The 25,716-nt window shown below is 32.9% G+C and overlaps 1 protein-coding gene and 1 long non-coding RNA gene across 3 annotated transcripts; both read left to right on the top strand.

Moving 5' to 3' along the window:
* The first annotated feature begins 3,032 nt into the window (after positions 1-3,032).
* Positions 3,033-3,567, top strand: LOC114383268. The gene is made up of 2 exons (XR_003660446.1): positions 3,033-3,170; positions 3,349-3,567. It is a non-coding gene; the product is annotated as an uncharacterized LOC114383268 (long non-coding RNA).
* An 8,092-nt stretch (positions 3,568-11,659) lies between these two features.
* Positions 11,660-23,838, top strand: LOC114384507 (NADPH--cytochrome P450 reductase-like). Of its 2 annotated transcripts, XM_028344176.1 has the most exons (19): positions 12,082-12,223; positions 12,444-12,643; positions 13,788-13,847; positions 14,057-14,133; positions 14,249-14,306; positions 14,419-14,505; positions 14,583-14,619; positions 15,289-15,358; positions 15,481-15,675; positions 15,762-15,854; positions 16,355-16,580; positions 16,737-16,820; positions 16,920-17,071; positions 17,161-17,257; positions 17,415-17,564; positions 19,264-19,341; positions 19,416-19,538; positions 19,616-19,729; positions 23,378-23,764. In XM_028344176.1, exons 4-19 carry the CDS (start codon positions 14,069-14,071, stop codon positions 23,456-23,458), a joined length of 1,710 nt encoding a protein of 569 aa, XP_028199977.1. In that variant the 5' UTR covers positions 12,082-12,223; positions 12,444-12,643; positions 13,788-13,847; positions 14,057-14,068; the 3' UTR covers positions 23,459-23,764. The 2 variants fall into 2 exon arrangements, with proteins under 2 accessions (XP_028199976.1, XP_028199977.1); XM_028344175.1 differs by lacking the exon at positions 12,444-12,643 and having other exon boundaries at positions 11,660-12,223; positions 23,378-23,838.
* Positions 23,839-25,716: the final 1,878 nt, after the last annotated feature.

The raw sequence follows: 25,716 nt of genomic DNA, 5'->3' as shown, positions 1-25,716 counted from the left end.
ATAATAACAAGTTTTTAATTTTAATCAAAGATATTATCAAATGGACCATTTAATCAAATAGTAAAATATGACAACAAAAATAAAATAATACTTAATTATTAAAATTAGAATTGATTACATGATAACTTGGATCATGTGCATACAAATTTATTCTCAACCCCCACGGCATCTCAAAAAGATAGCTTACACGAGGAAGAAGGACACTAGATCAGAGAATCGATCTGAATCTGAGCACTAGGAATAACAAATTGTGGCGAGAACAAGCAATAGCACTATCAAACCCCGCTCCATCACAGTTAAGCTTAAAGACTGTTGATGGAGGACACTACTCTTCCCTCTTCCTATATCATCAATTTGCAGCATCATGAATTTACCTTCTTTGGCTTTTTGTAGATCACGAATCAAAGCATTTATGTTAATTATTATAGATCTTACTTTGAAATTATTTCAGCATTGGTGTGGAAACACATTGCTTGCATAAGGGGAGACAATGAGTCAAAGGCAGTGACAATTTGCACACGTGGCATAGGTAGTAACGAATTTTCCGCTAATGACTTGGTGTTAAGCATTGTTGAAGCAAACGTGCTGGTTGGAAAATCTAACATGTCGAATTTGGCAAAGCCGATTGGTGAGGAAAAGAGAGTTGAGAATGTTGTTGTGAAGAAGTTGGTGGAAGAGAGTCAAGGGAAAGAGGATTGTGTGGATTTGGAAGAAGGTGACATGTACGAGGTTGTGGTGAATGGACACTAACCAATTGTGGCGAATTATAGCATCCATGGGGTTGGTGATCAAGGTGTTGTTTTGGTGCTTCTGGGATTAGAAGAAGATGGAGAAAATGGGAGGAATGAAAGAATGGTGATGATTTCTTTGCCTGAAAAAGAAGTTGACCAACTCAAAGAGAAGCTAATTAAGAGGAGAAGCCTTTGGATCTTTTCCCTTACGGAAAGCAATGATATTCTTGCTATGAATTTCACATATGTAAAATGAAAATGTTTACTCTAAATAATAAAAGGAAATTATACTTGTTTATTAGAAAATTAAAAGTTAAATTTTCATTAAATAAATGTATGTATAATAAAATCTAAACTATAATTTTGATCCCTATAATTTTAAAAATATGTGATTTTGATTCTCTTACTTTTAAATTAAGATATTTAGTCTTTTAATTTTTTAAAATAAATAATTTTGATCCTCCCGTCAATTGATCATCTAAGGTCAAGCGTGACTTTGACGTGATATATTGGAGTTGATGTAGTGCTTACGTAGGCCGTTGACATGACACTTAAGTAGTAAAAAGTTAAATAAAGTGAAAATAAAAATAGTCTTGATAAAAGATAAATTCATAATCTTTTATTCAAAGATAAGATAATGCACCATTCAAACATTTGTTTTGTTTAGTTAACTTTGTAAACATTATTTTATATATATCATTAATCAAGAGTTATTAATTTTTTTTAATTATAAAAAGTTTAATATATAAATCTTTTTTTTTAAATGCCATGTGTTTTTGTGATCTATTTTTCTTATGGGAAACAAATTTCCATTTATATTGAATAAACAAAGATTTAATTTACTCCAGAAATTTCAACTAATATAAGAAAGAACTCTTGAGAAATTGGAGTGTTACAATGTGGGCTCAACTTTTGTTTTTCAATTGGGCCCATATGATGCCCAATTATGTTAGGATTATGATTTTTAGGGTCAGAGTTTATGTTTGTTTAGTGCCTCAAGGCCACTATCAAGCACTTAAACTAATTTCATATTTTGTTCTAAGAAATTTGATGGAAATAATTTTATGAAAGGTTAATTAAAATAAATTATTAGTTAAAAAATTAAATTAAATTATGTCATTGAAAATAATTGTTGAGATTAACTTTGGATATCCATAAGATGTTTGCTTAAATATGTGTGCATTCAACCTTACATAAATCTTTTGATTTGTATATAGCCAAAAGGGGTTTGGTAGAAAAAATATACTTGGGGTTCTAGTTTGGAGAAGCTATTGTAAAACTACTTGAATCAAACTAAAAGTAATAGTAATCAATACTTATATCATTGTTGGTGAGTTATTAAGAATTTGACATAGTTTCAGTGATAAATTAAAAATTTGTTTTTTGCTCTTTCTCTCTATCTATCTCTTTATCTATTTGCTGACCTTTGAGGTGTGATTTTTGTTTTTACAAAAGAAAGCTTTATTGCTTGTATAAACCTTTTGTATAATTTTTTTTTTGTCTTAAAATCTATTTTTAAAAACCAGACTTGAGTGTGTTTACAAAATATCTTGCAAAAAATTTTAAAATCACAATTTGATCCCTTTCTTGTAATTTTTTTCCTTTTAACATGGACTATAAAATTGATTATAAAAATAGTTGTAAGCAAGTTTATTTCATATTAATAGCAATACAACAATAATGAAAAATAGAAATAAACAAATTTGATGTTCTATATTTTAAATACAAAGTATTTAACATCAATTCATCAATTTTCATTTCACAATAAATGCAATTAATGAAAAATGTGGAAAACCATAAAAAATTAAGGAATACAAATTTATGAGTCATTTCTAATTAATGATAAGTGTCAAGTGAAGATATATATGTAGTCAAAACATCCTAAGGGACCTATAGACTTAACCTAGTGTGCAACTTCTAAAAAAACAAGACGAAATCAATAATATTTTTTTATTAGAAATATTTAAGATATTAATGATTTACATATTCAAATACATATAATGTATTTAATACCAAAAACCGACAATCATATTAAATGATATTCTTTAATACTTTAACAAATTCATTAAAGTCTCATTAAATAAATGACATTATTAACCATTAAAATGAATTTAATTAATGTATTGACCGGAAGAAAAATGACTTGTTTCTTGAGTCTCGATTTTGACCAACCTGATTTTTTTTTCAATTTATTTATTTTTGTCCAATAATGCATAGACACGTTGTTTCATAATATTAATGTACTTTTGTTTTTACAAATACACAATAATTCAAAGCATATAATATATATACTTGGGTATATAATGAGTTTGATATAGTATGTCCATCTCACAAGAAAGAAGGACCAAAATTAAAAACTAAATCCTCATCAAATGGGTTTTCGCTTCCATCAACATATCCTCTTGGGAATTTTATTTGTTGCTTTGATTCTAACTTCAGGTAATTCTAAGAAACAAGTTAGTTTCATACCTCTAAATTGTTTTCCAACATTTACTTTGCATGGAAATACATTTTTTATATTATTTCTTGGTTTATTTACTTTCAACTTAATTTCATATTTAAATTTTACAAACATGAATTTTTTATCTATAATATTTTCAATTTTTTCTAATTGCAGGCGGACTAACGACTGGACAATTTATTCCAGGCTATACTTGTGTGGCAAAATGCATAAATTCGCCAGACTGCAAGCAATCTTGTATTAGTCGTGATTTTAAGATTGACAGTAAATGTTTAAATTTTTTTAATATTAATCTTTGTTGTTGTAAGTAATTGATTAATATTGTACCCATGGTTATTTTATAAAACTACAATAAAATGGATACTTGAAAAATGATTTTATTGCAATTCGAGCTAGGACCTTAATTACTATACATGTTTTTTATTATCCTCGATCGAATTCATTCCTAGATGCATGTACCAAAGAATGAGAATTTTCATGTTTGGTTTGGTTTAAGAGAAAAGTGGATAAGTTATAATATATAAACAATTTTGAAAAAAATGGTGGAGCTTCTCATATTTTTAATCGGCAATTCAACCTTCCTTGCCTAGAAAAGTGGGTGTTTAGGCTATCTGCAATCTAGCATTTTTTTTAGTTTTTATATATTTTTAAAAGATTTTGTGGTAATACTTAATTTATTCTTACTTTTATAATTTACGGTACTTTTTTTTTCAAACCATTATTTTTTTTCCTAACAAGAGATATACCTGACCTTTTATTTAACACTTAACTAATTTTTTGTACCAAATCTATTTATTTTAAGATAAAATGATACCTTTAATTATAACTCCATGACCAAACCAAGGATTAAACCCTATATATTAATTAAAGTATGTCAAATCACTTGTATTAATAGCATTTGTTAATCAATCCAATATTTCTCCTTTTTAATTTTTACACAACTTAAAATGAGTTTCAATATTACATTTCACTTGTTTTTTTAATCCCACTAATGCATCTTAATTTTACTTTTTATTATATAAATATTATTTATTGTTAAAAGTGGTTTGCTAATCAAGCAATGTGGTACATGATAAGCGGCATTTCTAAAAATCGCGGGCTTTGCTATTAGCACCCTTACATTGCTATTCAAACCCCCTAAACTTAATTTTCTTAACCAAAATTAAGTTTGACATCTTTGAATAATTTATAAGTGTTTTATGTCAAATATTAACACTTTATATATCCAAAAACTCTTTGAATGTAGGCCAATGTGACCACCAAACATACCATACTAGTGTGCAAGTTAGAGATTTATATTAAAATATTCTTTTACAAATTTAAGACAAAGATAAAGAAAGTTTTTTAAATTGCAACTTGCAAGGTTAACAAATTTTAACTCAAAAAAATTCATACTCAATCTTTAGTCATTCATAATTCGCTTGAATTAATATGTGAGATATAGACTAAAATTATACGATTTTAATTTCTTGCAGTGTATTGTGTCGTTTCTTCAATTGTCGAATCTCATCACCTCTTTCTCTCTCTCTCTCTAAAAGCCTACTTTTTTCCTAGGATTAAAAAAAAAGAGGAAAGATAGGGCTCACGCTTAAAAAAGAAAAAGAAAAAATAGGCTTCACAAAAATAAGTAAAGATGCGTAGAAAGCTCAGTTCTATGTCTTCTTCTAGTCGTTGTAAAAAAAAAAAAATGTCTTCTTCTAATCATGCCATCATGGTACTCCAGAGTCCACAGTAGAACTTGATTAATGCATCACTAAAAATTGTAGCTTTCTTGCTCACCCAAACATAGACAGTGTTTGGGAATCAAAAGAAAAAAAATAAAAAAAGATCTGAAAGTGTCTAAAAAATCGAAAAATGCCATGATCCATGTGGTTAATTAGTATATTTTGGAAAAAAATAAAAAAAGACTGGTTTTTGAGTTTAAAAAAAATAATTCTATTTAGAAATCAAATTTCTCCGTTTCTATAGTTAAATATAAATGAATTTGAATGTATAATAAACATAAATTAATAACAAAAATATTTAAGATATTAAATAATATATGCTGAAAGTTAAGTCATATATGTTTTTAGTAATTACACACTTAAAAAGAAATTTGAAAATAATTTTGTAAACAACGTTTGTTCGGTCAGAATTATTTTAAAAATAAGTATTATCAAATAAAAAATATTTTTTTACCAAATTTTAGTTTATTTTTTGAAATATATTTATAGATTTTCATAAAAAAATATGATTAAATGTCATTTAAAACTATTTTCATTAGAGCAAATTACACTCGGCTCCTAGGATTAGTGTTTATTACACTCGCACTCCCTCCCTAAAATCTCATTTCTTTTGTCTTCTTTGAACAATTATTGTTACTAACCGTGTTAAATTTTTTTGTTAAATGTTCTAACAACTCCTTTCACTCTCATGTAGTCACAAAACCCTCTCCCAATTTGAAAACACATCGAACTCGTCCTAGGGCTAGCGATTTTTGAATCTCTCTAAATCTCTCCCAGTTTCCAAATGTCTCCACTCAAAAATGCTCACAATCACCTGCAAACGCATCACAACGCTATCAATTTGTCCCAAACACATTCCCAATCTCTTGCTTTTGGTTCAAAAATCAATTGACGAGAGGTGTCAATGTTTGATGAGAATGAAAATTGTCGTTACAAACATTTATGTGACAAGAAACAGAGATGAGTTTTGGCATAAACCTCGATTGGCTACACTTGTTGAACCTATTGTCAATGAACCTATCAATGAGGGTATAAATGAACAGGATCCTATAGTTGAGGATGATGTGGGTAGTAATGGAAATTGCCCAATGCACGTTGATAAAGTGTATGTAAGTGATGAAATGTGACTTATGAGAGGTTGAGTGAAGGATCTTCATCTAACAGTGAGTGTAGTCCCTTTGATGAGCATGCAAAAGTCATATGAAGGTAGGCACACATGCATTAGAACAACAAATAACTCTAATGGAAACTCCACTTATTAGCTACCCCGTAATGAGGTAAGTCTTACTTGAAAAATATGGAATTATGCTTTCAAATGATATGCAATTGTATTGGGCTAAGAGAAAGGTGTTTGAAACAAATAATGGTATACATGTTTTATCATACAATGATTTGCCACCATGGGAAGTTGTTGTTAGACATAACAATAAAGGAAGTATGGTGAAACTGTGTGTGAAGCCTGGGGTGTCTAAGAACCCCCAGTTTAAGAGATTTTTGTCTGGATGGATGCAATGAAAAAAGGCTTTGTAAGAGGGTGTAGGCCATGGTTTGGTATTGATGGATGCTACCTAAAATGTCCTTTTGGAAGTACCTTACTTTTTATTGTTTCACTAGATGCAAACAAAGGGATGTTCCTTATTGATGTTGCAGTGGTTGAGATAGAGAATAAATACTTATGGAGATATTTTTTGACATTACTAAAAGAAGCATTGGAATTCGTGCCCGAGTGGAAGGATGACTCCTTTACTATTATGTCTGATATGCAAAAGGTTACTTTTAATCCTTCTTCAATGATATTCATTTTAATTTGTATTTACTTCATTTAATTTTGTAATTGTTACTTTATTATTTTTTGCTATTGGCAGAGTCTTCATGAAATAGTGATTGATGAGTTTCCCAATGTGAGGCATAGATGAGTTGTCAATTTATTTAATTTTTACTATTCTGGACTGTTGTGATTTGACAAGTACATCGTTATTTAAACTTTGCTAATTGTTTTGTTCTGTTGTGATATGAGAAGTGTATGTTATTTAAATATTGTTCATTATTTTGGACCATGTGTTCTAGGATGTTTCTATTTTAGCCTGCTCATTTATTGTGATTGGTTATTTTATTGATATCGTTTCATGTTAATTGAGGACAATTTCAGACTTTACTGTTCCAACATTTTTATTTTTCATTCTAGTTTTCTTAATTAAATTGAATGTGTTTAGTTACTTTACTGTTTCTATTTCTGGGGCTACGTTTTGTGCCAATCATATGCTTAACCATTTCAAAAAAAAATTCAAATCTTTATTGCTGACAATTCACTTTTGGAAATGTGTCAGCTCACAATGAAGTATTGTTTAATAAAGCAATTAAGAAATTGAAGAAGGTGAATTTTGAAGTTACAGATTGGTTATTGTTTGATGATAGACCCAAACACACATGGGTCAGGCATACTTTTGATCCATTAAGCAAGAGTATCCATGTGACAAATAATGTGTGTGAAATATTCAACTCTTGGGTGGGTGCTGATAAGAGCAAGACAATGTTAGCTATGCTTGAATCCGTTATTAAAAGAGTGATGGTTATCTTTCAGAAAATGTATGCAAAAGTAGTTGTAACTCATTTTAAGATGACTTCTAGGACTAGGATTATTTTAGACAAAACAACCTAACATGGAAGATCGTGTCTATTAACATATGTAGACCAATAAGAATTTCAGGTTAAGAATGGTTACGATAACTTTGTTGTTAAGTTGAGATAAAAAAAATATGTTGTTGTAATTATTGGCATACAACTGGTTTGACATGCAAACATGCATGTTCTTGTATTACTTATTTAAGAGGCGATGTGGTGGAGAATTATTGTGAAAAGTCGTTTACAACTGGAATGTAGATGGTCTCTTACTTTGAAGTTATTCAACTAATGCCTGATATAGATGCTAACAACAAAGATGATTATCTATTAATTGATTGTCCTCCTCTGAAAAGGATGCCTAGTAGGCCTAGGAAGTTTCAAAGAAAAAGTAATGTTGAGAAGTCGGCAGGAACCCAAAAAGCGAGGTGATCAAACATCGTTTAGTGTTCTACTTGCAATGTATTTGGTCATAGTAGCAGGACTTGCCAAAAGGCTCCTATAGGCAAACAAAACAACAAAAAATAGGTTATAAAGATGATCACATTAAATAATTTTTAGTCATTATTATTATAAATGTCTTACTAATGACATGTTTTCTTATTGGTTTTGCAGAAAACAAATTTTGATTCTACTACTAATGTCCTAAGTTGAATTGGTAATGTTGCCCAAACACATTTAGTTAGACCTGTCCATGCTAAAAACACTGAACCAAGTAACATAGGAGCAATTTGCATCTCTCCATGCTCAAAACACTAAACCAAGTAGCACAATAAAAGTTGGATTTGTGCAGCTCCAAAACTCCAACACAAACCAATCTAAAGTTCCTCAAACCCAACAATTTGGAATCACTTTTCAAGTATTCCTTAAACCAATATGTTTTCAAGATAAAATTCTCAATAAAGTATTTGTCACTTATCTTGTTATTTCACTGTCAGGTATCACACACCAATTTTGAGGTTGCAGACCAATCTTCGAATCAAGATGGAAATACTAACACAACTAGAGGTGCAAAGAAGAAGAGACCAAAAATCCGAGCCAAAAGAAGAATTAGGAATTAAGATATGTAATTGACATATTGTGATGCGTTTTTTTTGGGACAAACTCATTTAAGTATAAGCCTATGTTTTGCCAAAACAACTTTATATTTTATGTTATGTAGGGGTTGTTTTATGAAAAGAAAGCCTAGTGTTGCTACAAACTATACAAGGCTTTATTTTTAGTTTTTTTTTTTGGAATACTGTTTTATTGAATGTAAACATGACTAGACCAATTTGATGTAAGGATTCTATTTTATTTGGGAATCACTATTTTATGCTATCAATGATCAACTTCATATTCCAACATTACATTCCAATATTTTATGTTTTCAGGTGACTTAAGTGCTATAGAAGTGGTGCAATATAAATATAAAATAAACATGAACAACTTACTTCCAAATAAGACGATTAAGCTTAACATGATAATTCAATCACAAATACATAACACTCCTACACTATTTTAATAATTTAACATTAATATCTCACCTAACATCAAGATAAAATACACATAGTCAATCATAGTAATGCATAACTAGTATCACAACAACTTAAATAAACAACTATCTAGCCTGGTTACTTAAAGATATTAATAGCACTTAAAATAACAACAATCACAATTAACATAGTAAATGTTTTTTTTTTCTAAAATAATCAACTTTGCCTTCATTATCGCAAATTCGTACTTCATGTCTTCTATCTCTGTCTTCAATGTATAATACTCATCATCACCTTGTTTCTCCACCCACGCAAACTTATTACAACTCGTGTTCCTACGGTATAGAATACCCGTTTTAGATTTGCAATGGTCTCGTTACATTTAATTTTCATCACTATTTTGCAACCCCAACAAACTTTATTTGGTATTTTACTCATATTGCACTTGCACTACCACTACTAGAAGAAGTAGTATTTGACTCAAACATTTTGTCTAACATCCTACATGCAAACAAAAAAACATCAAAAAATTCTTCACAAAAGTGCAACATTTTTCATCTGCAAAAGAAAATACAACATGAACACCTAACAACAACCCGGCTGAGATATTTTATTGAACACCTTACATGTAAAAAAAAAACATGAATCGCACATGAGATTTTTTTTTTAACGAATTCAATTCTATCATAACGTAGGAAATACAAGTGTAATGAATTTTCAAAAAAAATTAGAAGATGTTTATCTATGATGAAAATATGGAAGGAATGGTAGTGTAACAAATCCTTGTGAACGAGTTTAATTTGTTGTTTTTATTCTATTTAGAGTGTTTTTTTTATTTAATATTACAAATTAGATTTGTTAAAGATAAATTGAAATTATAATTTAGTCTTTATTTAAACTAACAATTTATTCTGTCTGTTCATCTATAATTCTATTTAGTGATTTGCAACCTTCTAGACAATTCTTAAACAACCTATTTCAAACAAGACTTGTCTTTTGTCAAGACTCTAACCATTAATTATTATTTAAGTACTCCATGTAGTACTATTAAACATGTGAACACAGACTTTGTATTTGTCACTCCAAACATGCCCTTTCGATTTCCCCTCGGGTTACTATTCAAGATTGTCCCGGCTGTCCCTTGATTTTCTTGACAATGATACTGAAAGCAATAATAAAAAAATCAACACCAAAAGAAATAATAAAGACCAAAAGCTACCTGAAAGCAATAATAAAAAAATCAACACCAAAAGAAATAAAGACCAAAAGCTACGAATGAATGAATACCAGCAAAAGCTTGAATTTTAATTATGACGGAGACATGTTTTTCTTGTTTTCCATGGTCACTTCAAGGGAAAATAAGGACAAAAATTATATTAAATCCTTTTATTTTTTATATTTAAAATTTTAAATTAAATGGTAAAATAACTGAAATTATTTTTAATTACTTAATAATATAACAACTTTATGACAACAAGTCTCGAATAAATAGTCTATTTAATCTTTATAATTTAGTTTTTATATTTTTTTATTTGATATTATTCTCTGTCATTTTTTCGTTAAATGATGACATAATTAACAAAATACTAATATTACACCATTAGTGTCACCTCACTCTCGTACCATCCCGTGTGTTTCACGTCACTAATTCCTTATATTAATTATTTAAAACAAAACATGTTGTTTGGCTTCCGGTCAAAATGAGTGAAGAAGTATGCATTTTAATCGTCCAGGAAAGAGAAACAAAATCGCTATATTAATTTCATAAAATTAGCTCAAATCACTTTAGTATTATGAGAAAATAAAGAAAAAAAACTGCACTGGTTCAAAAATACATTTAAGTATTTTTCTAATAATCAATTTAATCCATAAATTTGTTGTAAATAAATTAATTCAACAATTTTATTATAAATATGTCATTGATGTAATTTATCAATAAGTCACATAATTTTAGGAACACTATCATTAAGTGTCATAATTTAAAGATGAAATTATGAATATGTTTAACTCTTACATTAATTTATTACAATATTTAGATAGTTATTGATACTAAGTTATCAATAAATAAATTAATCTTTGATTCCAATACATTTTGATGAAATAAAGACAAACTTTAACATGACATATTTGTATTGAGTAATAATACATAAACACATTTTTAATATGATTTTTTTTACAACTACATTATAAATATTATCATATTTATGACTTCATTTGTTTATAGAAAAAGAGATAAAAAATAAATAAATAATAAAATAAGTTACACACTTTAATTTAAAACTTTCATTCTCTTTTTGTTTTTTCCCCATACGAAATGATATTTATATATTTTTTTTCCTCCTCTTAGATGCCAAACAACATATTGTATATTAGATGTTCACGTAACATTTTTTGGTTTGGCATTTACGCAAAGTGTTGTTGAGAAAATAAAGCACCAATATTTAGCACGTCACATGTCATCGATGTCAATGCTTGCCTTGGAACTGCAAAAAGCAACCAAACCAAACAAGGAGGCCACGCCATCATCACCTCTCCCTTAGAAAACGAGCCCAATTAATTTTTTATTTATAAAAATACATTAAAAAATGGAAAGCGTCCCAATTTTGCACCCTCGTGCGTGGGTCCACTCAAGACAAAACGCACCCGTTTCGCTCCACAGTCCACACCATTACCTCCCTCTCTCTCACTCTGTGCCGCGCTCAACCACCTCCACCATCACTCGCTTTCTCTTCTCTCTCGGGTTCTCTCTCTCTCTCTCTCTCGCACACCGAAACCGAAAGCGATAATATATATAGAGAGAGAGAGTAAGAGGAGTGCACTGCACACGAGGTAGAGAGAAGGAACTAACTCACCGAACAGTGAAACCAAGACATTCTGAATTTGAGCTTCGGTTAGTAATTCGGAGTGTTTGTTTGTTTGACTTCGATGGCTTCGAATTCCGAGCTGGTGCGAACCGTTGTGGAGTCAGTGCTGGGCGTTTCGGTCTCCGATTCGGTGATGGTGATCGCGGCCACTTCCGTCGCCTTGGTGATCGGGCTTCTCGTTTTCGTGTGGAGGAAATCTTCGGATCGGAGCAAGGAGCAGAAGCCGCTCGCGGTGCCGAAGTTGCTGGTGAAGGAAGATGAAGAAGACGAAGTCGATGCTGGTTCGGGGAAGACCCGAGTTGCCATTTTCTTCGGAACTCAAACTGGTACCGCTGAGGGCTTTGCCAAGGTGCGTGCGTGTGGATATTTATTACTTTTTTGCCACTTTTTTTAGGTGATTTTTGGTTGCTGCTTTTCAATTTCGTTGAATTGATTATAGATATAAAGTGTTAGTTGTTCCTGGAAATGTTCTTGAGGGAATATTTCTTTATTTGCTTTTAAAGTGTAAAATTAAAGTGATTCGGATAGTGGACTGGGGCCACTTTTTAACTTCAAAATTAATGGTTCAGTGGGAGATTGCCAGTATCATCAATGCTTATGCACCGCAAGTAGAACTGTGAGACACTTTTGAAAGAAAAGTTTTTGGAAGATTTGAAGGGGTTGGTTCAAGGTTTTGCGCAAGAAAAGACTCTTACAGGACGAGATTTAAAGTAAGGCAATTTACAAGAACTCAGGGTGGTTTTGGCTTTAGAGAGCTAGATGAAAAAGGGTAATCTGTTCTTAATTTCTCAATGGTATATGATTTCAATATTATAAACACTTGTTTTAAGAAGTGAGAGAAACATCTAATCGCTTATAAGAGTCAAACCTCAAGGTCACAAATTAATTTCTTTTTTATAAGGAGTTCTGATAAAAGAGTTTGCTATAATTGCAAGGTAATTCCACGAGAAAGTTTTATTACACAACAGAGTCTTGATCTTTAATGTTTTTTTAAGAGTTGTAAACAATAAATCTGAAAAGTTACAAATCCAAGAATCAAGTGGTGACAACTCAAGCATTTTCAATCCCGGATCCTGGTGCGGAACAGCTGACCTCAAAACCCCTATAGAAGAATAACGGATAGTGGGGTGAGACAGAAATGAAAGTTAGAAATAAGAGAAAGAAAATTTTGCATGAAGGGACAATCCAAAGCTTTTAAGGATTTTTACTGAGATCTTGGGGGCTAAGAATGGAGAATGGAAGATATATATAAGCTTGCCAAAAATACAAAAAGGAAATCAAGAGATTTTGGACTAAGTAATATATATCAAGGATGAAGAAGGAAAAGTTTTGGTTATACACCAAGATATCAAAGATAGGTGGAGAGCTTTTTCTATAAGCCTTTTAATGATGGGTAAGGATCATCCTGTAATATAGAAGGATTAGAAATCCAAGAGGACGAACACAATTTGACCTACCATCAGAAAATTCGAGTTGGAGGTAAAAGAAGCTCTTAAGAGGATGAATAATGGTAAAATCGTTAGTCCTAATGGTATTTCTATTAAAGTTTGGAAAATGTCATAAGACTTTGTACTCCTCACGTTACAAGCTGATCTTGTGGGTTAGAGTTAGGCCCTAATTTCAAATTCTAAGAGCACCACAAGAAAAAGGATGCTGGTGGTGTCAATTTGGAAATGACTCCCTGCAATTACATCTTCATAGTGGACTAATTATGGCATTTTCTAATTTTAGCTAGAAAACCATTATGAAATAATACCTTTTTGTAATGATGAAGCTAATGCCACTATTTCCAAAAAGCTTGAATTAAAGGGGTATTTTGTTGTTTTCCTAAGAGCACTTTGTATTTATACCTGCAGTCAAGCATGTATATGATATAACACTACTTTTATTTGCTCTTTATATTTTTATTATAGGCTTTGGCAGAGGAGATCAAGGCTAGGTATGAAAAAGCAGCTGTCAAAGTTGCTGACCTGGTAAGTTGGCCTGGGATGAAATTTTGGCAATCCCTTTGTTATGGTTGTAGTAGGGAAAATGTGGTACTTTTTAAAATGTTTTTGTTAAGGGGACTTTCAGAGAGTCTTCGGAACTAGTGACCTGTGGAATTATTCTATAGAAACTCCAAATGGTAAAATGTAGCTTACTGGATGTGGCTTAAGTATTTGATGTATATAAATTGAACTAGGATGACTATGCAATGGATGATGATCAATATGAAGAGAAGCTGAAGAAAGAGTCACTTGCATTTTTCATGTTGGCAACGTAAGAATTATGCACATGAAAAGTGGTTGAAAACTTGAAGTTCATTATTATTATTATGTTATTGTTGTTATTTTGAAATCTGTTGTATTTGATGCATTTGGACCTGACATGGCAGATATGGAGATGGAGAGCCAACTGACAATGCTGCAAGATTCTACAAATGGTTTACTGAGGTTTGTAGTATTACATCACTCTTCTAAGAAATTCAAGATTTGGTCTCTCTCTCTCTCTCTCTCTCATGGCTCTGCATAAAAAGGATTCTAAGTTTTGGAGACATAATTTTAGGGTAAAGACGAGAGGGGTATCTGGCTTCAACAGCTCACGTATGGTGTTTTTGGCTTAGGTAACCGGCAATATGAACATTTTAATAAGGTAAAATTCAGATGATTCTAATTTTGTTTATTTGACAAAAGCAGTTCATCATCTGATCTTGTTTTCTTCTGAAACAGATAGGTAAAATAGTTGATGAAGAACTTAGTGAGCAAGGTCTGTTATCTCATCATCTGTATTTTCTTGTGAGCTCATAAAATTAAATTGTTATATAGGCTCCTTTTTTATTGCATGATTCTGCTGGCATTATTACCTGGGAACAGCTGAGGGGCTTGATATGTTTATTCATCATTGTCATTTGTGGTGAAGATGTTTGTTTTCCTCCCCAAAATCCATTTATTTTCTTGTGTGATTTTGTTTTGTTAGCTTAGCATGGGCTGGTGCTTTAGTATGTTAGATCCAAAGCTTTTAGTATGGCAGTATGGCATACTTGATACTAGAAATCTATTGGATGGAAAAATGTTCTGATACTTGCAGAAAATACTATAAAATATTTGTTGGAAAATTTTGTTATATATATTGATTGACTTCCAGATATACCTAGCCCACTTACTAGACTTCACTTATGTCTTATTGATGGAATTTAATTATATACAATTACAAGTATAGTTTATCTTTTAACAATATAGGAAGAACTTGTATTGCTAAAGTGTAGATTTAAAATTTTTGCGAATTTATGTTTAAAATTTAAATACATAGAAGTTATATTTATGGGAAGTGAAAACATGAATCTATGTTTTTAGGTTTACACGAGTCTTAAATGGTGTTAAAGTAGTTTTCAACTTTGCATAGATATCTTATATGCAGGCTTTTTGTTTTGCACAGGTGCAAAGCGTCTTGTTCCATTGGGACTAGGTGATGACGATCAATCCATTGAGGATGATTTTGTTGCTTGGTAAGTGTCATCCTGTTATGCATAAGATTCACTGGGGAATATATAAAAATTGTATGAAATTTGGTGTGTGGCTATTGCTTTTCTCCATTTAGAATGTTTCTGAATTTGCTTTTCCTTTGCAGGAAGGAATCTCTATGGTCTGAGTTGGATCAGTTGCTCCGGGATGAGGATGATGTAAATACTGTATCTACTCCTTATAAGGCTGCTATTCCTGAATATCGAGTGGTTATTCATGATTCCACCGTCACATCTTGCAATGATAATCACTTAAATGTGGCAAATGGTAATGCTGTGTTTGATATTCACCATCCTTGCAGGTATTTGAAGTTGTGCATGTTGATTTATGGCTGTTGTTATTGTTTACTAAACTTGATACAATGAAACTGTTGTATCTTTCTTGAAGGGTTAATATTGCCGCTCAAAGAGAACTTCACAAACCTGAGTCTGATCGTTCTTGCATACATTTGGAGTTTGACATATCCGGGACTGGCATAATGTAAGTTGGACTATCTGTTTCTTGGCAAAGAATAAACTTATTTTATTGGTAAGCAAGAAAACAATAACAGGGCCAAGCCCCAAGAAAAAAAGAAAGAAAATAGCCATGGGCAATTACTATTATGTTTTATCTTTTATGATCTTTAAATAAAATTTTGCAAAAAAAAAAATATTTTGAGAATTTATGTATTTATTTTAAAGATATGATAGGATTATTGTGACAATTTTCTGATTTAGTTCTATTTGGATATGATGTGGTTGGAAGTATTCTAATTGCTATGGGTTTTAAAATGTTATTCTGATTTAGGGTGATATTTCCTTGATTTTTTGTATAGTTTCCTTAGATAGCTTGATGCTAATTCCTAATTTTTAGAGATTGATTCAAACACATTGTATATAAATATGTTGTACAAATCATTCATAAGGCATATAAGAAAGTATTCTCTTTCAGTTGTTAGCCATTAAGTAATCATGTGGATGGTTTTGTTTGATCTTTCTCAGATATGAAACTGGTGACCATGTGGGTGTTTTTGCTGAAAACGGCGATGAAACTGTTGAAGAAGCTGGAAAGTTGCTGGGTCAGGATTTAGATTTGGTATTTTCCATTCACACTAATAATGAGGATGGTACTCCTCTAGGAAGTTCTCTGCCACCTCCTTTTCCTGGCCCTTGCACACTGCGCTTTGCTTTGGCACATTATGCAGATCTCTTGAATCCCCCACGCAAGGTTTTTATATGACCTTCACTGACTGTTTTCCATATTTTTTTCTTTCTTATTATGTAGTATATAATTGGTTTTACTTGTTATAAGTATAACAGTATGTTTCGATAGATTTTTCTTTTAAGAAAAATAAAGAAATAGTTAGCTGTGCTTCTCTTTCAGGCTTCTTTAGTGGCTCTGGCTGCACATACTTCGGAACCCAGTGAAGCAGATAGATTAACATTCCTCTCATCTCCTCAGGGGAAGGTTGAAAATTTTGCTAAGAGTTATACTGTTTCTGTTTTCAAGTTGGGACTTTTCTATCTTTTCCTCTGTTAATAATAGTTTTGAAAAATTGTTTTCCAGGATGAGTACTCCAAATGGCTGGTGGGAAGTCAGAGAAGTCTCCTTGAGGTAATGGCTGAGTTTCCGTCAGCAAAACCACCGCTTGGTGTGTTTTTTGCTGCAGTAGCCCCTCACTTACAACCTCGTTATTATTCTATTTCATCCTCGCCTAGGTGATTATCTTATACTATCTAAAATATATGAACTAAGTTTTATGATTGAAGTGGCCAACAAATAACGTTGCTTAGTTATTATATTCTAGGTTTTCCCCGCAAAAGGTGCATGTAACTTGTGCCTTGGTATGTGGTCCAACTCCTACTGGAAGAATTCACAAAGGAGTATGTTCAACCTGGATGAAGGTATCAACTTTTGATGGATTCATTTTGTTCTATCAAATTCTTGTTTCAACGTCTTGGACTCTTTTTTCATAATCTTTGTGTGAATTTCCCCCTTCTGAGTGCTCGCAATTGCTAATCAAGCTTTATTATATGTAACCTGAATCTCTCAAATTATCAGAATGCCATTCCCTTAGAGAAAAGCCGTGACTGTAGTTGGGCTCCTATTTTTATCAGAACATCAAACTTCAAGTTACCAGCTGATCATTCCATTCCTATTATTATGGTTGGTCCTGGTACAGGCCTGGCACCTTTCAGGGGATTTTTACAGGTACGTTAACATTTTACAGATGTTTTGGAGTTTTTAAATATTTATGGAAATCAGGTTGCTAGCTTTTGCATAATATTAAATGAAGAGGGGAAGTTTTGGGGTGGAGGTGTAGAATAGAAACTAAAGGATGGGAAGGAAACATAGGAACCAAAAAGATAAGTACGTAAAATCAAGCACAATATTGAGCTAAGGCCTTGTTCGGGGTGGTTGCGAGTTTTTGTTTTCGGTTTTCAAATGCAATTTTCAAAACAAAAGGTGTTCAGAAAAAATGGAATTGAATTGGTTTTTAACTTAATTTGAAAACAGTTTTACATTCATTATCATAACCAAGAAAAACTTTTGTGAATTTGGTTTTTAGTTTTAAAAAACACATTATCGCCCTGCCCCCGCCGTTGCTGCCGCCACCACGCCTTGCCGTTGCCACCTCCACCACCACACCTCCGCCACCACCATTCCACCACCACCACCACCATTGTTGCCGCCTTCAATGTTGTTGATGCCATTGCTATCACTATTCCATGCCACCACCGTTGCCGCTGCCACCACCACCACCCCCATCACCACCATTCAACAATTGATATCACCACTATCGCTGTTAGTGTCGCTGCCACCACCATCATTCAACTGCTACTATTGTCACCACCACTATTGTGCTACCTTCATTGTCGTTGCCACTGCTGTTGCCACTATTACACTCCACCATCACCCATAATTTAAAAAATCGAACCATTGATTCACCCGGTCAAGGCATTGGCTCACTAGGTCAATGGTCAAACCAATGGGTCACTAATTGACCCGCATGACCTGGGCTTTATTAAAAAAAATTAAAACTTTATATCCAACCTTAATTGACCCACATGACCTAGCGCGTTTCCTTTCTTGGGCATGACCTAGCCCGAGTTAATGGGTCACTAGTCTAACCGCAAACCTGATCAAGTCGTACTGGGTTGTACCAAATTCAATGCATGGTTGATTCAATAGGCAACTCGAACCGACCAGAAATTCAGGTCGTGGTCTGACCAGTTGTGTCGGTCCGGGTTTTAAAACACAGTCATTACCATTCCATTGCTATTACCATCACCATTCCACCACCAGTGCCACCATTGTCGACACCATTATTCCACCCCCACCACCGCCACCGACACCACCACTATCGCCACTCCCACCCCCGCTACCTCTGCCAACACCATTATTTCATTGTAGAGTAAGATAAGATAAAACGCTTGTCTCATTTTATTTATCTTTAATTTGTAACATCTTTTTGAAAACTAAAAAAAAATTAAAGCGAAACTCAAAACTCAAACCTAAAACTGATATTGATTTTTAAAAATTTCAAAAGGAAAAACAGGAAACCACACTGAACGGGGCCTTAAGATATGAAATATCTAGTTCTAATTCTATGAGAATTAGAAGCTCCAATTCAACTCCTAGTTTGTTGGAAAAATCTAGTTTACCTAAAGGATTAAATGCTTGTTTGGGAATATAGTTTGTTTTGTAGGAAGTAATCACTTATTTTTCAAAAAAATTTTAAAAAATTGGCAAAAATAAGAGATTATTTCTTTAAAATAAATTGAATCAATACACACTAATTTCTAGATTTCCAAAATGTTCCTGAATAACATGATACCATTGAATCCAGGAACTTAATTTATGGTAAGACTTTGCTTTTTAATTGTTGCATTATCTTTGATTTACCCAGGAAAGATTGGCCCTCAAAGAGGATGCCGTTCAACTTGGTCCTGCATTACTCTTCTTTGGATGTAGGAATCGACAAATGGTAAAATAATTGCTTGGTGGGCTTTTTTAATCCTGATGGAGTTTTAGAATGATCCGGGATTTTCCTGTGTATAGGATTTTATTTATGAGGATGAGCTAAAGAATTTTATGGAACAAGGTGCTCTGTCAGAGTTGATAGTCACATTCTCGAGAGAGGGACCTGAAAAGGAGTATGTTCAACACAAGATGATGGATAAAGTAAGTGTCATTATCAACCTAGTAGGCAACAGATGCACTATGGATAAATTTTTTGATTGCATTAATTCTGTGTGCAGGCTGCAAATCTGTGGAATTTGATTTCTCAGGGAGGTTATCTTTATGTTTGTGGTGATGCTAAGGGCATGGCCCGAGATGTTCATCGGACTCTTCATACCATTGTCCAGCAGCAGGTGCTGATGCCTAATTGTCTTTTTTCATCCCTCCCTTTCCTCAACCCTAAGGCTTGGAAGTGTCCACTTCGGTTATAGAAAATATATATTTATATATATATATATATAAAGAGAGAGAGAAGAGAAATCAAGGTACTCTAAGAGTAACTTTAAAAGAATTACCTTTCATCCTCACCATTGATTTTCTTTTAATCTAATGGTTCTAATGAGTAACTCACCTTTAACCATTAGATTAAAAAAAAAAAAATAAAGGGTGGAGATGATGAATCTTGGAGTAACTTGATCTCTTCACATATAGATATAGGGATTTGCGAACATACTCCAATCAAAAATCAAGTGTATGTTAGCAAATCCCATATCGTTTTGAAAATAAATAATGACTCTATCACCTTATGTTGGCAAAATCACAAGATTGGGTTAATTTTTTTTTAAAAATTACAATAATGGTTAGATTTTGAAAATATTACAGCCTATGGGTAAGTTGTGTTTTAAAACACGACTTTAAAACACAAATTATCTTCTTATTAAAAAAATATTAAATGCCTTAAGTCGGGATCCAGGACACGATTTCATTTTTTTCAACAACAACAACAACAACAACGCCTTATCCCACTAGGTGGGGTCGGCTACATGGATCAACTTCCGCCATAATGTTCTATCAAGTACCATACTTCTATCCAAATCATTAAGTTCGAGATCCTTTTTGATAACCTCTCTTATAGTCTTTTTGGGTCTTCCTCTGCCTCGAATTGTTTGCCTTTTCTCCATCTGGTCTACTCTCCTCACTACAGAGTCTACCGATCTTCTCTCTACATGCCCAAACCACCTAAGTCTATTTTCCACCATCTTCTCTACAATAGGCGCTACTCCAACCCTCTCTCTAATAGCTTCGTTTCTAATTTTATCCTGTCGAGTCTTACCACACATCCATCGCAACATCCTCATCTCCGCTACACCTACTTTATTCTCATGTTGGCTCTTGACCGCTCAACATTCTGTTCCGTACAAAATCGCCGGTCTTACCGCAGTCCGATAAAACTTTTCCTTTAGCTTGATCGGTACCTTTGCATCACATAACACCCCCGATGCTTTTCTCCATTTCATCCATCCTGCTTGAATGCGATGATTCACATCCCCTTCAATTTCTCCATCATCCTGTATTACAGACCCAAGATATTTAAACCGTGTGACTTGAGGGATAATATGGTCTCCTATTTTCACCTCTGAGTTAGAAACCCTCCTTCTTTTGTTGAACTTACATTCCATATACTCCAATTTGCTTCTGCTTAGGCGAAAACCATGTGTTTCTAGAGCTCGTCTCCAAGTTTCCAACCTCTCATTCAACTCCTCCCTCGACTCTCCAAGGAGGATTATGTCATCTGCAAAAAGCATGCATCTCGGCGCTATCTCTTGGATTTGTTCCGTGAGGACATCCAGAATTAAGGTAAAAAGGTAGGGGCTAAGGGTTGACCCTTGATGCAAACCAATTGTGATGGGAAAATCGTCTGACTCTCCACCCTGTGTCCTAACACTAGTCGATACCCTATCATACATATCTTGGATAGCTCGAATATATGCAACCCTAACCCCTTTCTTCTCTAGAGCTTTCCACAAAATCTCTCTAGGCACTCTATCATACGCTTTCTCCAAGTCAATAAAAATCAAGTGCAAGTCTTGTTGGTCCATGCGATATTGCTCCATCACCCGTCGTAATAGATAAATCGCTTCCATGGTCGACCTTCCTGGCATGAAATCAAATTGATTCTCAGTAACTTGAGTCTTCTTTCTTAATCTCCGTTCGATCACTCTTTCCCATAATTTCATGGTATGACTCATGAGCTTGATTCCCCTATAATTTGCACAATTTTGTATATCCCCCTTGTTCTTATAGATTGGCACTAACGTGCTTCTCCTCCATTCCTCCGGCATGCGTTTTGACCTCATAATTTCATTAAAGAGTTTGGTGAGCCACTCAAGACCTCTATCTCCAAGAGTTTTCCATACTTCAATAGGTATGTTGTCTGGCCCCACCGCCTTACCGTTACTCATTCTTTTCAACGCTTCCTTTACTTCCTGTTTCTGAATCCGACGATAGTACTTATAGTTCCGGTCCTCTTCTCTTGTGTCTAGACTGCTAGAGTCATATCCATATCCATCATTAAATAAGTTGTGGAAATACGCCTTCCACCTTTCCTTGATATCTTTTTCATGCACTAAGACTTTGCCTTCTTCATCCTTAACACACTTTACTTGATCCAAATCTCTAGTCTTCCTCTCTCTACCCTTAGCAAGCCTATATATAGATCTTTCTCCGTCCCTGGTTCCTAGAGCTTGGTATAGTCCGTCAAAAGCTTGGGCTCTTGCCTCACTCACCGCCTTTTTGGTTTCATTTCTAGCTATCTTATACTTATCCCAAGTTTCAGAATTTTTACACCTAGACCACTCCTTGAAACACTCATTTTTAACTCTAACTTTGCTCTGAACACTTTCATTCCACCACCACGATTCTTTACCCCTAGGTCCAAAACCTCTAGATTCACCCAACGTCTCTTTAGCCACTTTAACAATCTCTTGGAACATCTTGTTCCACATATCATTTGCACTTCCTTGTGATTGTCCACACCATCCCTCTCATATCTTTTGTTGGAAGATTCCTTGTTTCTCACCCTTCAAGTGCCATCATTTGATCCTTGGTGCTACCATAGGACTTCTTCTCTTTGCCCTATCTCTAATTCTTAAAAAAGAAAAAAAATACTAAAGTCGTTTCTACTAACACTACTTCTATAAAAAAAAATATAAAATGCTTGAATTCGTGATCCAAAGCACGACTTCATTATTTTTTTTTTTTTTAAAATGCAACGTTCTAAAGTCATGTTTTAAAACAGGACTTACCCATATGCTGTAATATTTTCAAAATCTACCCATTCTTGTAATTTTTTTTTTAAAAAATTAACCCATTCCTTTGATTTTGCCCCTTATGTCCATTTTTCTTTGCAGTGTCTTTTTTATAGACCTAGGGGGCTTTAAAAATTATCTGGAAAAGATGTCTATTTTTTCTAACTTTATTTAACCTTTTTAATAATTAATAATTGCCATGATGCACATGCATGTGTGTTGATTGTGGAACATTTTTCCCTATCTCCCACTTCATTCTGATTTAGCCTTAACTTTAGTTTTCAGAAGCTGAGTAGGTTAGGGGGTGACCTGGACCACCTCCGTAGTTACTGACCCTGTTTTGTAATTCATCTGCTGATTTTACTGTACTTGCTCATGCTCTCGGTATACATTTATCTTTTATTTAGGGTACTCAATTGACTTCTTTGAATCATGTATAACTTCAAAACTTTTGCAAAGCATTGAATTTATGATACTGTCCTTTCTTCTGACTCTTCAGTCCAACTTATTTTTGGTTGAGAAGTCATTCACAGTTAATACACTATATGGGGATGTTAGGAAGAGCTTATAGGGAACTTATTTGATGAAGTTTATCAAAATAAGTTTTTATTTTTTATTTTTTTTATTCCTATAAGTTTCATGGTTAAAGTTATGACATAAGCTTTTTATTGAATAAACACTTAATTTTTGCCTAATTGCATCTTATGTTAATCAGAACTATGTCTACAACCATGTTTCTGGGTTTAATTTCAGGAAAATGTGGACTCTTCAAAGGCAGAGGCTATAGTTAAAAAACTCCAGATGGATGGACGTTATCTTAGAGATGTCTGGTAAATTTTCTGATTATTCATCTTTCTGGGTTGTGCCTTCCTTGCTATTTGGTCTGTTAAGTTCAAGATTGGTTGAAGGATATTTGATACTCTTCTATCACGGAGTTTTGGGACACCAATGATGGAGGCTGAAATTTCCTTGAGAAAGCAAATCGTTTTCGTGGACATTTGTGTGGTTTTCTTATATTTTTCGCCGCCTTGATATTCTCTCTTGTCATGATATTTGAACTAGGATTATTTTTAGGGGGACTGATAGATAGCTTCATAGATGATTTAATACGTATAGGTCGCACTAGTTTATTTCCAATGGCCATGTATCAAATTGTAGGAATTGGCAATGAATAAGCACTCGATTAATGAAATAATTCTTCTAGTTGATGAAAATTTTGTATAGTGCTATCATAGCTTCATTATTCATTTTATAATTTGATTAGGCTTACTCTTTCAGTAATTGTTGAACACAAAATTCTTCACGTAAAATGTAAAGTCTCAACAACATTGATCTTACAATTGGGAATGATGGTTGTGCTAAGAAGGGCTAAGAAAAGATGGTATGAATCCTCTTAAGTGAATTTTCAGTCAAATGTTGTATCTATCTCTATTTTTGTAAATATTAAATAGGGTTTTTTTTTTTATCAAAATTTGTTATTGTTGACTACGAGAGAGACCATTTTTTTTCTCAAGTCACTTGAGAGAATCCATTTATTAGCAAATGGATTAATCTATTTTAGATAAAGCACATCGACCCGTGCTTTCTATCACATCTATTTTAGAAAAAATGTTTTTAATAGAAAATTATTCAATTTAAGTACAAGATACTTATATAAAATATTTTATTCAATCATATTGAACTTCGTAGCTCATTATATGTCAGAAATAAAAAAGAATCTATAAACAAGATATCCTTAAACAGGAAAAAGGATTGAGTAAGGAAACCCTTGAAGGGGGTAGATAACAACCCCACTAAGAGCATATGCAGCACAAGTTTTTTATGTGTTTTTTAATCATTTTTTATGGTTTCACGGTATTTTTTTGTGGTTCTCACAATGTTATGTCACTCATAAGAAACTCATACAGAATTTTACTCAAATTCAAGAAACTGAAAGAAATTCAAACATTTAAATTATTTTATTATAACTTAATTATTATTCCAATAAAATAATTAATTAATTTTTGCAGTTTTTATGTATACAAATAATAAATACGAATAAATAAAGAAAATATTGAATATAAATTAAAAATAAAAAAATTACATAACATTAAAAGGAAATGTGTAACAATAAAAAATACATTTTTACATAATAATAGATAATTAAATACAATGACATTGAAATTAAAAACATAATGATAAAAAATAAAAAATATTACATAAAATTAATTGTTATTTTTATTTTCGAAACGTTCCCAAATATGTTCAACTAAATATGCTTGATGTTGACGGTGTTTTTGTTTGTCATGAAGTTGTGCTCTCCTTTGGAGGTATGTTGATATGGTGAGCACCTAAAGATACTTCGAATGTTGAAGTGTTATTACCTACACACTATCGTAATCAATATTATTTTGATATGTGTCACATTCGTCATCAACAATCATGTTATGCAATATGATGCATGCATAGATAATATTCTTCATTTTACCAACATCCCAAAAACCTGTCGGACCACGTATAATTATGAATCGAGATTGGAGCACTCCAAACACCCATTCTACATCCTTTCTTGTCGATTCTTGTCGTTGTGCAAATAATTTTTGCTTTTCTACTTGTGGCATTGAGATGGTCTTCACAAACGTGGCAAAGTCTGGATAAATGTCATCCGCTCCGCTAAATAGTATCTCATATTATATTGGGTTTTATTCATTGTGAATTGCACTGCGGGCGCACGTCCTGACAAAACTTCATCAAACACATTAGATCCATTTAACATAGTAATGTCATTATTTGAACCAGCGATTCCAAAAACTGCATGTCAAATCCACAAGTCTTGTGATGCCACGGCTTTAAGAATGATTGTTGGGTTGCGATGATCACCTCGACAAAATTGACCTTTCCAAGCAACTGGACAATTTTTCCATTCTCAGTACTTACAATCAATGGAACCAAACATACCTGAAAATTCGCGTGCCGCTCCCATTTGTAGTAGTCGTTCGATGTCCTCGTTATTTGGTCTCCTCAAGTACTCATTCCCAAATATGGTGAAGAGGCCTGATACAATTGGCCGAGACATTGGCGATGACATATCATATTCTTCGACTTCAACGGGT

The sequence above is a fragment of the Glycine soja genome, chromosome 14 (assembly GCF_004193775.1).
Source record: "Glycine soja cultivar W05 chromosome 14, ASM419377v2, whole genome shotgun sequence".
NCBI classification, from domain to species: Eukaryota; Viridiplantae; Streptophyta; class Magnoliopsida; order Fabales; family Fabaceae; genus Glycine; species Glycine soja.
Note: the sequence above shows the minus strand (reverse complement) of the source record. Positions and strands in the feature narration are given on the sequence as shown.

What these genes read in the sequence shown, in the direction of transcription:
- LOC114384507 (XM_028344175.1), top strand. Translation starts at nt 11,936, where the DNA reads ATGGCTTCGAATTCCGAGCTGGTGCGAACCGTTGTGGAGTCAGTGCTG. An exon ending in TGAAGAACTTAGTGAGCAAG is followed by an intron (nt 14,620 to 15,288) that starts GTCTGTTATCTC and finishes TGTTTTGCACAG; the next exon opens with GTGCAAAGCGTCTTGTTCCA. An exon ending in GAGGATGATTTTGTTGCTTG is followed by an intron (nt 15,359 to 15,480) that starts GTAAGTGTCATC and finishes TTTCCTTTGCAG; the next exon opens with GAAGGAATCTCTATGGTCTG.